Source organism: Protopterus annectens, chromosome 11.part0 (genome assembly GCF_019279795.1).
Source record: "Protopterus annectens isolate FY-2018-M chromosome 11.part0, PAN1.0, whole genome shotgun sequence".
NCBI classification, from domain to species: Eukaryota; Metazoa; Chordata; order Ceratodontiformes; family Protopteridae; genus Protopterus; species Protopterus annectens.
In genome coordinates, this window is record NC_056745.1 from 1,097,593,756 (window position 1) to 1,097,611,964 (window position 18,209).

Sequence of the window (18,209 nt, forward strand, 5' to 3'; positions counted from 1 at the left end):
TAGCTAGTAGACTTCCCATAAGTGTCAAACTGAGCACTTCACTGGACCTCTTCAAGAGAAACCTTGATGAGTGGATGGGAAATAGAAAATTCACCCCGGGGATCACTCTAGTGGCTCTACTCAACAGAGGCACTGGGAACTAATGTCACGTGGCACGATGTCAGGGTAATCCTATGGGCTAGATATGTAAAGTCTCCAGGTCCATTAGCCTAGTAAACACCTATGAATCCAGGATATATACATATATACATAGACACAGACATACATATATATATATATACATATATATATATATATATATATATATTCACACACACACACACACACACACACACACACACACACACACACACACACGTGTGTGTATGTATATGTATGTATATATATATATATATATATATATATAAAATAAATTATTGAGACTGTACTACACTGGAATTAACTAGAAACAACTGAAATGAGACTAGAACGAAAGTCTTTATCGGTTAATTACCCTAGCTCATGCTGAACAGGTGCCAGTCTCTCCTTTATGGGCCAAGTCTTGTGTACTTTGCAGAAAGAATTCTCCAAACTCTGTAGTTCATTTAATAAGGCTTTTTTAAATGTTCACAATATCCGAATACTGTTTTTATTAACAGTGCTGATAAACAATAACAGTTTGTACAAATGCTGGGATGCTGGTTAGTATTAACAGTGCTGCTAAATATATCCAAAGTTTCTGCACGTATATTCTGATTGTCCTGAATAAAGTAAAGTAAACCAAAACAGTCTTTGTTTGACCTGTCTTCTGTACTCGGGCTCCAGTGTCTGTATTGTAGCTTCCTTTCCAAAATGCTGGATATTTAATCTTTTCTGTATGTCAGGTCGAACTAAGTGACTTCCCTAACTGCATCTGAAGTATACTTTAATAATACCAAAACCCTGTAATGCTTTACACGCCTCCTTAGCCTTGGTTCTCAGGCCTTGCCTTGTTTTGCAGTCTTGCAAGTGCCTAGCTGCCCGGTTATTTTACATTCCTTTGATTCTTCCCTTGAGAAAGAGAACAGAAAAAGAACAGCCTGTAGCCTTCCCCTGGGAACTGCTATCTCTCATGCTTAACCAGCAAGGTTATTCTTTCTTTCTTTCTGCTTAACTGTCTTTTCTAAAATGCATGCATAAATGAAACACAATTCTGACACTACATTTCTAGGCCTATTTTACCTTTTAGCCTGTCTAATGCCCAATAACTACTTTAAAATGGAAGTCCCTAATCTAACACTATATATATATATATATATATATATATATATATATATATATATATATATATATATATATATATATATATATATATATATATATATATATAAGTATATAGATAGATATAAATAGATATATATATATATATATATATATATATATATAGATATAAATATATATAACACACACACACACATCACACCACCACACACAAATGCTTTTAGTGGAAAACACCTAGCTTATACCTGATTAAGGAACACACCAGGCCTTCCAGGGACTCACCTCCATGCTAAACCAACAGGTTTTTCCTTCTCATCAATTTCCGCTTAAAAGTTCTTTTCTAAAATGCTCATAAATGAAACACAATTCTGACACTACATTTCTAGGCCTATTTTACCTTTTAGCCTGTCTAATGCCCAATAACTACTTTAAAATGGAAGTCCCTAATCAACACTATATATATATATATGTATATATATATATGCATGCTCATATATATATGTATATATATATATATATATATGCTATTATATGTATATATATAAGTATATGAATGAATGTAAATGAATATATATATATGTATATATATATATAGATATAAATATAGAGACAAATATAAATATATATATATATATATATATATACACACACACACACACACACACACACACACACACACACACACACACACACATCTATATACATTCAGTTTCTATATAAAACAAATACCAATCACACATAACCCAAACTACAAAGTCCTCAATGGTGTTTGTTATAAAACCCACAGCAGGCCACCATTTCTATTTCTCACCCAGTCAGATTTTACTTCCAGATTTCCCGCATACATTTTCTATACAATGGATAGTGTAGTATGTGTTTTAGACAAGTTAGCCTGCACAGTTGATTAGATGGTTAACACCTAATGGTACACATTTATGTATCTATAAAAGGCACCAAATGCACGGACCCCAATTACTATGTCCTGATAGGTGAATTTATAATCTTATAGCACACCATTTTGTTCAACGTTTCTCTCGTTTACATTTTACTGCTGAATTTCCAGGCTGCAAATGCTCAATTCAATCACAGAGAAGCTGAAAACAAGATAACCAGTGGAATATTAAAACCAGCTATATTCTAATATATATATTCCAATAAATATTTAAGTTTTAACCAATCACAATTATATGTTTATGTTTTTATAGTATTAAATAGAATGTTGATTTTTTTCCTCTATTTTTGAAATATGTATAAACATACGATTTATTTCTAGATTCTTTACATAAACACAGGCAGCTATTGAATGTAATTCATAAAGTGACGTACGCACACACCATCCTCAGAACTGAAGCTCCAAGGGGAGGGAGAGTCCAAGGAATAGGAAGTCAAGACATCCAAGAATCATTAGAGGTGGGGAAGGGGGTGGGAAAAAATTCTGCAACACAGAAGAGGACATTTATCGTTATGGTAATTTCTTACACAACTATTTTATGTCCTTCTATTCATCTGTTGCAGTATTCTTTACATAAGAGACAGTACCAAAGTTCATGCAGAGAGGGAGGTGGAGTTAACTGATAAATTTTCCAGAAAGGCATGTAGAATGGCCCTGGCAAACCCAGCCCTAGATCTGGAGATATAATCCAGCTTGTAATGTTTGCTAAGGTGTGGCAGAGGTCCAAGTAGCAGCCTCTAGGATAAAATTGGTGTCTAGACCCTTGAGAAAGGCAATAGAGGAGGTCACTGCCCTGGTGGACTGAGCTTTGGCTGAACAGGGAGGGGGTTTCCTATGGTACGTATAGCAGAATTTAATGGTTTTAGAAATCCTAACCCCAGAGCCCTGGGATGTAAAGAGACAAACAACTGGTCTGATTTCCTAACAGGTTTAGTTTTGTGAAGATAGAACCTGAGTTGTCTGTGGAAAATCCAAAGGTTTGCAGGTGAATAGCCTGGTTTAAAGACAACTCGTAAATCACTTTGGTCATAAATGGAGTTGGTGCAAAGGGGGATCCTGTCTTTGTGGAAAAATCAAAGAAAGGGGAGACACCATCAGGACCTGGGCTCCAGAGACCCTTCTGGCGGAGTTGGGAGCTAGAAGAAGAACCTGCTCTATCAGGAAAAGGCTTTGCTTGTGTGCCTGGAAGGAGAAAGCTAGTAGTGATGAACTTTAGGTACTCCCTTGGAGGAGCTTAGATTGAGGCTGGCTTGCCTGCAGACAAATACCTGCTTGGAAGGTAGCTCCTGTGGAACTTGGGGACATGTGAGACCAGAGATGTGCTTGAGGTCTTTTAATTTTCTCTTTTCTTGCACTGATTTGAAGGTTGGCTGAACCCGACTAAATATTGTGGAATTATCAAGGGAGCATCCATGAACGTCTTGTGTCCTCAGGAGGGTTGTAACCTTAACCATGCAAACCTTCTCAACACTGAGGCAGGGCTGCTACTGAGGGGCAACCTCCACAACGTACAGCTGCATTTAACTGACTGATGGGCCACCTGTGATGAAGTACGCAGTGAGGAAGAGGCCAAAGTGTTTTCTGAATCAGGATGTCAGGAGACAATTTTGATACTTGTGACATAAGTTCCTAGAATACTTGGTCATATGAGGGGTCAACAACAGGGGCCTTAAAGAAGAAGTTGCAGTCTTGAGGAACTTTATAGTATCTGGCCTAGCAGGGTTGGAGTCTAGAGTCTGGATGTTGGGACGTGGGCAAAGGCATCCAAAAAGGCAAGGATAACGGCGGGGTAGCAGCCAGCTGGGAGTTTCCACTTGGAGTGGTCATAGCAACTCTTCTGAATAGCAGACATTTGAGCTGTCCCATAAGTGGTCTCTCATTATAAGGGTTTCTCAAGATTTCCTCAAAGCGGGAGTCTGTTCTACATTAGATTCAACTCAGGAAGGCATAGTCTAATGGTGGAGAATTTGAGAGGAATAGACCCAACAAGTCACTGTTGTCTTCAAGGAAAAGTTCTTCCTCTGAATTAGGCTGTTGTCAGGCCCTTTTGGGAGAGGTAAGCCAGGACAAGGAAGGGTGAGGACTGAAGACTGGCAGATAATGTGGGCAAGATTCTGCCACTCTTTCTGGGGGGGTGTGACGAGGACAACATGTAGTTGTTTTGTTTTTTCTTGGGAAGCACATCCACACCTGGAGAAGTAATGCTGGCAGTTCAGATTTAGGCTTGCTGGGAATTTAACAGCACTTGTGGGTGTGCTGGGGCCGGGTGCTAACCCGGCCCAGGGAAATTAAGAGGAAAACAAGCTCTTTCTCCTCCCACAGAATCAGTAATTGGGCAGACAGAGCTAATTTTTACAAAAGCAACGTGACAGAGAGCTCAGTACAAGCTACACACACAATGAAATCGAATAATATCCCGCACTAACATCCATAGCAGGCCTTACTTCACAACAACCAGATACCAATATCGTAAACCCAGGGGAATACAACTAGAGATAATGTGATTCCTGCTAGCTAACCTGCTAAACCAAAAAGATTTCTTTGGCAATGGGCCTTATGGTGAGAGCAAACGAGCGGGTGGTGGTGACAGCATCAACAATTTACTTAATGACACGATTATAAACTGTTCATGAATACACATAATTACAACGAGCAGCTTATCTAAAAAGGAATATTGATAGGAAAATCATTCCAAAGGTTGCATCGGTAACTTTTACCCTGTAGAGCTAATTGATAAGTCTGTTTTCACCAAACTTCAGTTGTTTGACAAACAGGGCTTTGAATTCTTACAGTCTTTGATTAATTTTTATAATGTTGAAATTAACGATTTAAAGGCTGACTTGGAGATATTGGAACATGCTATTAACACTGACAATGAATTTCCTAGGTACAGATATGACTATGCTAGGATTTTTTCTAGCATAGAAGCTACTCTTGCTAAGTTATTAGAAAATAAAAAAAGAAAAATAACCAGAGATTTAAATGATTATGCTAATAATAAGGCATATCCACCCCCACCAAAGACATCTTATAACCAGGTTACCTCAAGCAATATAACCAAGAATGGACCTCATAGTGGGACTGAAACAAGTAGCCAATTGGTTGATAATGAGGCTGAAAACACATAGGCTTTACGCCGTAGTGAAAGAATAATTAATAGAGCTCAAGAAAACTTAGGGGGACAAGAGCAGCCTAATAATAGTAACCAGCCTAATAACAACAACCAGAGCAATCAGCAGGATTTTCAAAGTGTTCGAACAACAAGGTACAACAACCGGAACAACAACAGGAATCAGGGTCAGAAGAAGAACCATTGCAATCAGCGAAGGAGATGATAGTGGTCGAGCAGGAAGGACCACAAATCCTTCTTAGCACACAGGGCGACTTTAATATTTTCAATTTTACAGTATTGACAATCGAGCAGGAAATGGTAGATTTTTTTTGCTCAAGGGTTGTCACTGGTCCCTGATAGAAATATAGATGTGGCTAGAACTATCATTGACCTTAAGTTGTATGTTTTTTCCCGGGCAAAAAAAAATTAAATTTTTTTTTGCCTCATTTTTAAAAATTTAAAAGGTTAAAAATAAAAAAAATTGTTTTTTACCAATAAAACCTGAAAAAGGGGAAAAAACCAAAAATTGGTTTTGGGGGTTAAAAAACCCTCCCTTTGCCAAAAAGGGAAAAAATCCAAAGGTTTGCAGGTGAATAGCCTGGTTTAAAGACAACTCGTAAATCACTTTGGTCATAAATGGAGTTGGTGCAAAGGGGGATCCTGTCTTTGTGGAAAATCAAGAAGGGGGAGACACCATCAGGACCTGGAGCTCAGAGACCCTTCTGGCAGAGGTTAGGGCTAGAAGAAGAACCTGCTCTATCAGGAAAAGGCTGCTTGTGTGGCTGGAAGGAGAAGAAAGCTGAGTAGTGATGAACTTTCGTGCTCCCCTTGGAGGGCTTAGATTGGGAGGGCTGGCTTTGCCTGCAGACAAATACCTGCTTGGAAGGGTAGCTCCTGTGGAACTTGGGGACATGTGAGACCAGAATGTGCTTGAGGTCTTTTAATTTTCTCTTTTCTTGCACTGATTTGAAAAGGTTAGCTGAACCCCGACTAAATAATGTGGAATTATCAAGGGGAACATCCATGAACTTCGTCTTAATGTCCTCAGGGAGGGGTTGTAACCTTAACCATGCAAACCTTCTCAACACTAAGGCAGAGGGAGCTGCCACTGGGGTAGCCTCCACAGCATTACAGCTGCATTTAACTGACTGATGGGCCACCTGTGATGATGCTGCAATCAGGGAAGAGGCCAAAGTCTTGTTTTCTGAATCAGGGATGTCAGAGACAATTTTTGATACTTGTGACATAAGTTCCTGGGAATACTTGGTCATATGAGGGGTCAACAACAGGGGCCTTAAAGAAGAAGTTGCAGTCTTGAGGAACTTTATAGTATCTATCTGGCTTCTTAGGAGTTGGAGTCTGGGAGTCTGGATGTTGGGACGTGGAGGCAAAGGCATCCAAAAAAGGCAGGGATAACCGGCGGGGTAGCAGCCAGGCTAGAGGTTTCCACTTGGAGTGGGTCATAGCAACTCTTCTGAATAGCAGACATTTGAGAGCTGTCCCACTTAAAGTGGTCTCTCATTTTTATAAGGGTTTCTCCAAAAAAGATTTCCTCAAAACGGAAGTCTGTTCCATTAGATTCTAACTCAGGGAAGGCATAGTCTAATGGTGAAGGAATTTGAGAGGAATAGGCCAACAAGTCACTGTTGTCTTCAGAAGAAAGTTCTTCCTCTGAATTAGGCTGTTGTCTGACCCTTTTTTTGGGGAGAGGTAAGCCAGGACAAGGAAGGAGCAGGGGACTTGAAGGCTTTGAATAATCTTTGGGCAAGATTCTGCCACTCTTTCTGGGGGTCTTGACGAGGGACAACATGCTTAGTTGTTTTGTTTTTTCTTAGGAGGCACATCCACCTGAAGTAATGCTGGCAGTTCGGATTTAGGCTTGCCATAGGGAATTTAACAGCACTTGTGAATTTATTGCTGGGCCGGGTGCACAACTTGACCCAGAAATTAGAGGAAAGGCAAGCTCCTTTCTCCTCCCACCAGAATCAGTAGTTGGAGCCGGAACAGACTAATTTTTTAGAAAGCAACGTAGCAGAGAGCTCAGTACAAGCTACACCTGACGGAAATGCGAATAATATCCGCACTAACATCCATAGCAGGCCGCCCACTTCACAACAGCCAGATGCCAATATCGTAAACTTAGGGAATACAACTAGAGATAATGTGATTCCTGCTATGGCTAACCTGCTAAACCAAAAAGATTTCTTTGGCAATGGGCCTTATGGTAGAGCAGAACCCGAACGGAGTGGTGTGGTGAGTAACATCAGCAATTTACTTAATGACTTTGATTATAAACTGTTCAGATACCGCAAATTACAACTTGAAGCAGCTTATCTAAAGGAATGTATTGATAGGAAAATCATTCCAAAAGGGTTACGCCAGTGGCGTTACCCTGTGGGGCTAATTGATAAGTCTGTTTTTCACCAAGAACTGCTCGGTTTGTTTGACAAACAGGGCTTTGAATTCTTACAGTCTTTGATTAATTTTTATAATGTTGAAATTAACGATTTAAAGGCTGACTTGGAGATATTGGAACATGCTATTAACACTGACAATGAATTTCCTAGGTACAGATATGACTATGCTAGGATTTTTTATAGCATAGAAGCTACTCTTGCTAAGTTATTAGAAAATAAAAAAAGAAAAATAACCAGAGATTTAAATGATTATGCTAATAATAAGGCATATCCACCCCCACCAAAGACATCTTATAACCAGGTTACCTCAAGCAATATAACCAAGAATGGACCTCATAGTGGGACTGAAACAAGTAACCAATTGGTTGATAATGAGGCTGAAAACACATAGGCTTTACGCCGTAGTGAAAGAATAATTAATAGAGCTCAAGAAAACCGAGGGGGACAAGAGCAGCCTAATAATAGTAACCAGCCTAATAACAACAACCAGAGCAATCAGCAGGATTTTCAAAGTGTTCGAACAACAAGGTACACAACCGGAACAACAACAGGAATCAGGGTCAGAAGAAGAACCATTGCAATCAGCGAAGGAGATAATAGTGGTCGAGCAGGAAGGACCACAAATCCTTCTTAGCACACAGGGCGACTTTAATATTTTCAATTTTACAGTATTGACAATCGAGCAGGAAATGGTAGATTTTTTTTTTGCTAAAGGGTTGTCACTGGTCCCTGACAGAAATATAGATGTGGCTAGAACTATCATTGATCTTAAGTTGTATGTACGCAAATTAAATTTAGCCTCATTGATAGGTACAAATACGTTGTTGACCAATACCCTGAGGGTATCCAGTGTGTTTAACCCTCCTTTGCATGGGATACTAAGCACTTTTGAAAAAATGTGTGAAATGGATATAAGAGTTATATCACACGGAAGGAAATTGTATTTACTGACCTAATAAACCAATGTAATATCAGGGTAATGAAACCTGATAAAGGTGGAGGCTTGGTCTTCATGGACCAAAGAGAGTATAATGGAAGAATGGAAGAATACCTATCTACAAACATATATACATGTTAGCATTAACGAAATTAATGTGGCTTATAAAAGAATCAAAGGCATAATAGAGGATTTATTTTTGGAAGGGACGATAGATTTAGATATGTATCACTATTTAATAATGGCTTCCACAAAGATACCTGTTATTTTTGGGTCCCCTAAGCTGCAACAGTTACGTAAACCCACCATTTAGACCCATAGTTGATGGGAGGGGATCTATAACATATACATGTGCTAAATGCATTGATAGCATCCTCAACTACTTATTAGAGATGAGTCTCAAATTTGCAGAGACTCCTGGAGCTTTTTAGAGTGTGTCAATAAGCTCGAATATAATGAAAATTATATCTTTCTCACAATTGATGTGAAAGGTTTCTACACGGTGATACCACAGGCTTTGGGAATAGCTTGGACCAGAGAGTTTATGTTTGCAGAAAAAGTGGATGATAATAATATTAACTTGGTAGAAACACTACTGGAATTGGTTCTAGCTAACAACTTTATGATGTTCAATGGTCAATTTTTTTCTACAAACCACAGGGGTGGCTATGGGCTCACCCTGTGGGGGTAGTTTTGCAAACTGCGTGATGGCACAATGGGAGCGGTCCCTATTGTTTAATAATGAAATGTTCCAACAAAATGTCGTATGGTACACTAGGTACCAGGACGACATGTGTTTAATATGGAAAGGAACAGCGGACCTTATAGAGGCCTTTATTCTGAACATAACGGGTATGACAGAATTTTTAGAATTCACATATAATATTGGACATGACAGTATTAATTTTTTGGATGCTACATTGATTAAAGATAGGACTAATTCTAAATATAAAACTGTAATTTATACGAAACCTACCTATTCGAATAGTTTCTTACATTTCTCCAGCTACCATCAGAAGAGGGCTGTAGTCAAAGGACAGATGGTTAGGGCTACAATGATGGCTTCAGACAATACTGATTTTATGGAGGAATGTGAACTTTTGAAAACAATGTTTATTAGAAGAGGGTATCCAGAAATATTTATCAACAAAATTATGATTGAAGTAAAGGCCAAGAGAAGATCAGGACATTTTAGTCCCTTATTAAACAGCGATTAATAATAGTATTATCGTAGCTGATTTTGGACAAGAGAGCATTAATTTGACAACACAAACTCATAGTTTGAGTCTCAACTTCTTATTCACATATTCCACAGACTATAAAAGAATAAGAGAAATTTTTGTTAAAAACTGTTCTATTATTTTGGAAGATAGCGGGTTGAGTAAGAAGTTGGGCTCAAACCCGGGGTTTACATGTAGAAGAGGGCCAAATTTGAAGTGCCTTTTAGAGAAAAAGAATAGTAATAAGAAGCCTTTAGGTATGAGAAAATGTGGGGCCTGCAATCAACGTAAATTTATAAAATTAGGTAAACAAACAATAATTAGAGGCAAGTCATATACTATTAATGGAACATATAATTGTGACTCTAAGGGGGTGGTATACCTCACAATTTGTCAGTTGTGTACAGCATATTACATTGGGAAAACAGAAAGAAAATTCAGGCAAAGAATTTACAAACACCAATATTGCATCAATAGAGGTGATAATTTAAATGCTTTAGCAAAACATGTTAATGAAAATCCTGATCATAGTTTTTCATATACTGTATTACAACAAATCAGAATTGATCTGACAGGGGGGCCATGGCAGTTGAACTTAGAGGAGTATGAGCTGATGTGGCTAGAACTGCAGCACATATACCGCTAGGCTTGAATGAATATGGATCAATTAAAAGTATTTTAAAGCTTAAAGCTTTAAGTAGATGATATAATGGATTTACAATTTGTGAATCTTAGTGGTGGGTAAGGTATTTAGTATTGCTATTATGGACAATTTTACAATTCTGGCTAGCTTACGAAATTAAAGACCAAGTTCACAAAGGCGGTTAGCTATTTTAAAGTATCTTAAAATATTTTAAACATTTGAAATGTTTTAAAATAATTTATGACAATTTATTTAATTGTTATATGGTTATTAATATGGAAGTATATGTTTCAGTATTGTTATAATGTGATTATCTGTGAATTTAATATGGTTTTAATATGTTTAAATGGTTTAATGCATATAGTAATTGATGCAATGGCAGCACATATATTATGTATACAAAAAAATGTTTGAGCCTGTATTTATGTAGCTATATGCCCTTAAGGAACCTAATTAGGTAGGATAATTTAATTATTATTAGTTGACTTTGTATAAAAGGTGTGGTTTCTCAATGATTACTTGTCTGAAGAAGTTGGGGCAGAGACCCCTTCGAAAGTGCTTACAAGTATAGTAATAAAATCTGTTTTTATAGCTGTTGGTCATCAAGTCAAGTTCTATTGCTGCTGCTTGGATCCTTGCGTGTTTGGTTTTCAAGTTGTTAAGTTTTTTACACAGTTTGTCGGATTTAGGCTTGCATTCAAGTAGGCCCAAATCGACTTTTTCCTTCACAAGGATTTCAGTGATTCCCCTAGGGCCTTCCAACAGAATGTGACTTTGTTCCCCCTGGACATCTGTACTGGATACCTGTGAGGCCTCTCTGGATGTGCTATCGCCTGGGTCAAAGGCAGCCTGCAAAACTGGATCAGCCTGAGGATTCAGATCCAAAGCAGAATGCGTCTCTGGGCTACCATGCACCTTGGGAGTGATGTCTGTGGGGAAAGGTGCAGATTAAGTTTCGGTCCTAGGCCTTTTGGCCTTCCACTTCATGCTTGGCTCACTCATCAGGCCAGATGAACTGTCCATCATGCTTCTGACAAGGATTTTTAGACATTGGTTCTCTAAATAAATTGTGAGGGAGGAAAGCCTGCTCCGAAGAGTCTTGGGGATGAATGACTGGCAGACAGAACAGTTCTTATAGTTGTGGCTGGGCCCAAGACAAAAAAGATACTGTGATTAACTATCTTTGTGTGGAACCTGTCTTCCACAATCACATTTCCCTTTCTTGGGTGATATTAACTCAAGAGAAAAAGTATTCAGCTGCAAAAGGCACAAAAGTTTCCCCAACAGGGCACTTATCTTTTATCTTTTAGAAGAAACACTCAATTCTGGCAGTAGAGTGACGTCAAGGACTGGTGGCAAAGAATTTCTGAGGATGGTGTTTGTGTACGTCACTTTGTAGCCTACGTTCAATAGCTGTTTACGTGAGACGTACTATGCACCTTTCAGTAGTAAAAGACTTTGGCATATTGGCCAATGTCTGGTTGCCTGGGCAGGCAACTCCCTCTTGTAAGAATACTGCAACAGATGAATAGAAGGACATCAAATGTAATATGTTTGTAAGCAATGCTGATTTCATTCATTAATATAAAAGTAATAGCTTCAGAATATGAATAAGTATATATATCCACCACCACCCCTCCCTTATCAAGTTTCATAACTCTAACATATCTATTAGTCAATTTTAATCAATACTTTAAGCTCCTTTTTTGTTAGCTGGTAATAATTGTATTACAACCCTGACAAGGTGAACCTGTGTTAAAACAGATTCACAAAATCTTATAAACACTGCCTATCTGAGGTGCAGTGGTGGATTGAACATACTTCTGCTCTTTATAACATTGCATTTAAAGTGACCTACTTTACATTCTGGATAGTTGCAACACACACTTTAATTTCTAATTCCATCCATTTTTGTTTCGTTTTTAAACACATTTATTAAATTAGCACTTAAGACATATGCACACATACGTTAATAAAAAAAATAACAGTTGTCATATTCACGAAGTATACATTACACAAATGTTTTCATTCCTTTTAACAATTATTTACTCCAACATTACAGAGATGCAGAACCAAAAACAGTGGTGAAATTTCAGAAGGTATGAAACATAAAACAAATATAGCAAACTATACAAAGAAGTGTGATATGGGATAACAAAATAGTTAAGCTGAACCTTCGGGCACAAAAATGGGTGGATTGGGAGGGATAAGTGATTTTTTTTTACAAGCAAATAACTTCTATGTTTCTATGTCCACAAGAACAACTATCACGCCATGAACTTCAAGTTAAGCATAAAGTTATTCAGCAATACAATCAACATTTTTACAGCTATAAGGAAATCCAGAGAACAACATACTATAACAAGTAGACAAGCTATTGTGTAAAGAGAAACCATAGAGATAATATGCACTACATAATACTCTAGTGACCCAACAACTTAATATACCTGCTGAATGCCACAGTGTCTTGCCAAAGAAGTTATCAATTCTGACATCACCTCCACTTCATGAGCTTTCTTGCTGTTCATACACTCATTTATTTTCACTGTTTCATCTAAAAGGAAGAAAAAATATTTTGTTCTGACAGCAATTGATATTACAATTCAGATAACTATATTATGTCAAAAGCATTCTTTATCTGAGGTACTGACAATAACAGCATATCTCTGAGACAGAAAATCTTACAGGAGTGGAACAAATAGGGATATACCTGCAGCATGTCTTGCAACTCTGCCCCACAAATTTTGGCTGGAAAATGCTAGCATATCAAGATGACACTACATTATTATGCCTTCTTTACTTTACAGCATCATATGCTACCACCACACCACTTCTACTACTACTACTAACAACAACTACACTAGTAGCAATTTCTGATGCAACTGGGAGGCTAGAAAAGAGTAAAGTTGAAGACGGGTGACAGCTATACTGAAGGCAAGAGTTTCTCTGTCTCCCTTTTTCCACTCTTTAATGCAGCTGTGTAAGGAACTTCCCAAAATTATTGATTTCTGAGTAGATTAACAGTTGCAACACGGATTCTTCTGCCTGAAGAAGCCCACTAGTTGACCAGATTTCTACAGCTCTTCACCATTCCTCATTCAGGCCTAGTGATCCTCCCACACAGATATCAGAATGTATCTGATTTACAGTGGAATCTGCAGGTGCCATTTTTGGATCTTTCTTATCCTAGCAGGAGCCAGTTTTCTCCCTGAGACCAAAGCAAGACCCACCCAGGGATGACTTGTCCCAGGTAGGAGATCACACACAAAAAAAAAAAATCTTGTCTCGCCATGCTGCTGCTGAACCCTGAGAAGGAGGATGTCTAATATTTTGGAAAAAGGGGAAATGTGCACATGCATAAGCTAGGAGTTCACCTCAACTCACAGGTATCCCACAGATAAAGGGAAAGTTTACTGGTATAGCAGAAGTGAATCTATTCAAACACCTAACAATTAAGGTAAATTCCAAATACAGTCGTACTAACTTCTCCACAACTTGTTTTTGCAGTACCAACTCTTGGGATGACTCATGGAGATTAATTACCAGAAGGTAATGGCCAGCGTGGGGTAAGGGAAAAAAGATCCTGCAGAATGGCTACAGCAAAGTCTTGCCCAATTCTGGACTTGCTGGCTAAGCGTTACTATTTGGCAAAGTGTGGAATGAGGAGCTGATAAGCTGCTTCAACAATGCCAGGAATAGAAATATCCCTTAGGAGGATGTTGTGGTAGTAGGTGGCCCTGAAACATTAGCTCTCACTAAGACTTGGGTAGGCTTATCATGAAGAATGTAGCAGAAAGAAAATTGATGAGCTAGCTGTTTAGAAGTGGTTTGTTCACTAGTTTTCAATTCCTGCTTCTGACAAAGGCGATAAGATTCCTGTACGGCTTTGTTCTGTCCAGGTACAATCGCAATTATCTATGCATATCTAGGGAACACAAAATCCTTTATTCACTAAACAACAAAATAAAAAATAAAAAACACGGAGAAAGCTAAGAACACCAACTGCAGAAGCATAAAATCCAAAATTGTTTAATACTCCAGCGCCTCGGCTAGCAAGCCTTTCACAGAGTTAACATCACAGTAGCACAAGCTGTACTTAAATAACAAATATCACTTCATTAATCAATTCACTAAAACAATTAAACACAAACTAATAATTAACACTTAATGAAGAAAAGCCTTCCACTCAAGTCCTTTGTTTAAACCAAAAGGCACCAAAGTGCCAGCCTTTAATATACAAACTGCTTATTTATATAACAATTAGTTTTTAAATGCAACATCATCCTTAATTAACACTTGTTCTAAACTACATGCTTTTAAACTGGTACAAGACCCCAAGTATACTGCATGAAAATGTGATGCCACAGGGCTATCCAAATTTTGATTCTTAATGTCTCTAACATGCTCTTGTACTCTGATTTTAAACATTATTTTGGTTTCTCCTATTTAGAAAAAAACACAAGGGTATGAGAGACAGTAAACCACTTCCTTAGACACACAAGAGAAAATAGCCCTAGGCTGAAAAAAATGCCATTAAGTTTATCAAAATTCCTAACCACATGAATACAAATAGAGCATCTACCACAGGGAAATGTACCAGCATTTTGTAAAGGAATAGTTAACATTTCAGTAGGCATAGAGAACAAATTGTGAACAACCATGACTTTTATATTTCTGGCTCTTTTATAGGAGACAGTAAAGGAGTCAGGTAAATTCTTAATCCCAGACTTTCCCTTATATAAGAATGGCCAGTAGTATCTTAAGATTTTTACTAATTCAACAGAATAAATATTATAAGTAGTGACAAAATATATATTTTAATCACTAACATTCCCTGCACGACTCCTATATCTATTCACAGACTTCATATCCTCTGGAACATTAACCACAGTAGTGGTATCCCTTCTCAAGCATAATAATTTATTCAAAGAATTAATAATTAATTCATTGCTATATCTCCTTTGTTTAAAGGCTATACAAGAATGCAAAATCTCTTCCTTGAGAGACTGAATGTTATTACGCAGCCTATTTATTCTGTGTAACTCATTATAAGGCAAAGCCTTTAAAATATGGGGGGGGGGGGCAGCTGTTACTATTTAAAAAATGAGTACCATCATCAAATTTTTTGTGAATCTTTGTAGTAATCATATTATCAACAATATTGAGTTCCAAATCTAAAAAACAACAGAAATGCCTTTTTGAACACCATCAAATTGTAAGCCAAAACGGTTTTCCTGAAGAGAAGCTATAAAAGAATCCACTAGCCATGCACCTTATATAAATAAATTAAATCATCAATAAATCTATTATAAAGAACAACATACTTATTAAAAAACTCTGCTCAAATAAACCCATTACCAAATTAGCATACATGGGTGCAAAACATGCACCCACTGCTGTACCTTGCATCTGTTGATAGATGCAGTTGTTATATTCAAAAAAGTTATGGGTTAAACTGAAATATAACAACTCTATAACAGAAGTGCTAACTGGGCTAGTGCCTAGGAAAAACTTAAGAGCTTTAAGTCCCACCTGATGTGTAATACTCATATAAAGGCTCCTGACATCAAGAAAAAGCCTTCTTGACAAGTGATGGACTCAATATTTTTTAGGAAATGAAAATAATCTCTTATATAAGAGGCTAAACCAATAACATAGCTAAACCAATAACATACCTAAACAAATAAGTATGACGAAATAGACCCATATTATGTCAAAAATAATTCTCAGCTGTCACAATTGGCCTTCCAGGAGGGGGAAAACTTTCTTATGGATTTTTGGTAGGCAGTAAAATTTTGCCAAACAACTGCCTTCCACTTTAAATTTAACCTCCACAGCTTGCTTGGAAAAGTAGCCAAGTCTGTAACCCTTATATAACAAATCTTTAAAGCTGTCTATAGCTACATAATATTCATGTTCACTAGCCACACGATATACATTACTGTCAGAAAGATGATCTATACATGTATTAAAATATTGCATATAGTGCAACACAACTATTTTTTTTACCTTTGAGGGCTTGATAACAATATCCCTCCTAGTACTAAGACATTGCAGTAAATTCCATTAAGCCTTAGTCAAATTATAACATACTTTAGCCTTTTCTTTTTTTAAAGGTATTCAGGCTAACCTCAAGAGCATAATTTACTAGAGGTGAAAAGATGAAAACTCGTGAATGGTATTATTAACAAAAGGGGGAATAAAGTTACTACTATATGGTACCTTAAAAGTATCTAAAAGACAGTAGGTATTAATGTCATCATATGAATCCACTGATGAATTAGTTGAGTTAGTAAAAATCTTAACATACTACTGGCCATTCTTATATAAGGGAAAGTCTGGGATTAAGAATTTACCTGATTCCTTTACTGTCTCCTATAAAAGAGCCAGAAATATAAAAGTCATGGTTGTTCATAATTTGTTCTGTATGCCTACTGAAATGTTAACTATTCCTTTACAAAATGCTGGTACATTTCCCTGTGGTAGCTGCTCTATTTGTATTCATGGGGTTAGGAATTTTGATAAAATTAATGGCATTTCTTTCAGCCTAGGGCTATTTTCTCCTATGTGTCCAAGGGAGTGGTTGACTGTCTCTCATGCCCTTGTGGTTTCTTCTATATAGGAGAAACCAAAAGAATGTTTAAAATCAGAGTACAAGAGCATGTTAGAGACATTAAGAATCACAATTTGGATAGCCCTGTGGCATCACATTTTCATGCAGTACACTTGGGGTCTTGTACCAGTTTAAAAGCATGTATTTTAGAAAAAGTTTTGATTAAGGATGACATTGCACTTAAAAACAAACTATTATATAAAGAAGCAGTTTGTATTTTAAAGTTTGGCACTTTGGAGCCTTATGGTTTAAACAAAGGACTTGAGTGGAAGGCTTTTCTGCATTAAGTGTTAATTATTAGTTTGTGTTTGATTGCTTTAGTGAATTGATTAATGAAGTGATATTTGTTATTTAAGTACAGCTTGTGCTACTATGATGTTAACTCTGTGAAAGGCTTGCTAACCGAGGTGCTGGAGTATTAAACAATTTTGGATTTTATGCTTCTGCGGTTGGTGTTCTTCGCTTTCTCTGTGTTTTTTTAACACAAAATCCTTTCCCTTTATTCTGAGTAGAAGTTTTTTACTAACTGGTTTGTCTGTGGGACCTTTTTGCTCTTCGATTTAGTTGTTGGGATATTTTGCAGACACTTTAATGGTTATGGAAATCAGCTGGGTATAAAGACCCTGTGTTTCCACAATACAGCCAAACAGCCCACTTATGCTATGCTGATGAAGTCATAAGTAAGCTGAAACATGCATGCCCACAGCTAATGGGGTTTAGCTTTATTGGCCTAAATATTTCCATAAAGGAAAAAGTCATGGACATTCAGAAGCCATACAGCTGAAACACGATGTCCTTAAGGGGTCATTGCATATATCCCATGAGCATCTATTACAGGAGGTTTAAGGAATCACACAGTGAAAAGTCTAGTTTGGCTAGATTTTTCTTGTATTTTATTCTGAGTAGAACAAAGCACTGAATTGGATAGCCAGACTCAATGAAAATTATATAACAACCACAGCCAGAAAAACCTGCCCAATACTAGAATAAGGGTTCCCTGCACTAGAGTTTACAATTCTAAAATATGCCTAGATAATGTCAAAGCTGTCAGAAGGACAGTCTTAAGACAGATATTA

General features: G+C 37.3%; 1 protein-coding gene across 1 annotated transcript in view; it reads right to left on the minus strand.

Annotated features, from left to right (window-relative positions):
• The window catches only part of METTL25 (methyltransferase like 25), a 1,435,064-nt gene that overhangs the window by 1,271,684 nt on the left and 145,171 nt on the right, over nt 1-18,209 (minus strand). The window contains exon 3 of the mRNA XM_044088437.1: nt 12,968-13,074. Within this exon, the coding sequence (XP_043944372.1) occupies nt 12,968-13,074 (107 nt within the window). The remainder of the gene's footprint in view (nt 1-12,967; nt 13,075-18,209) is intronic.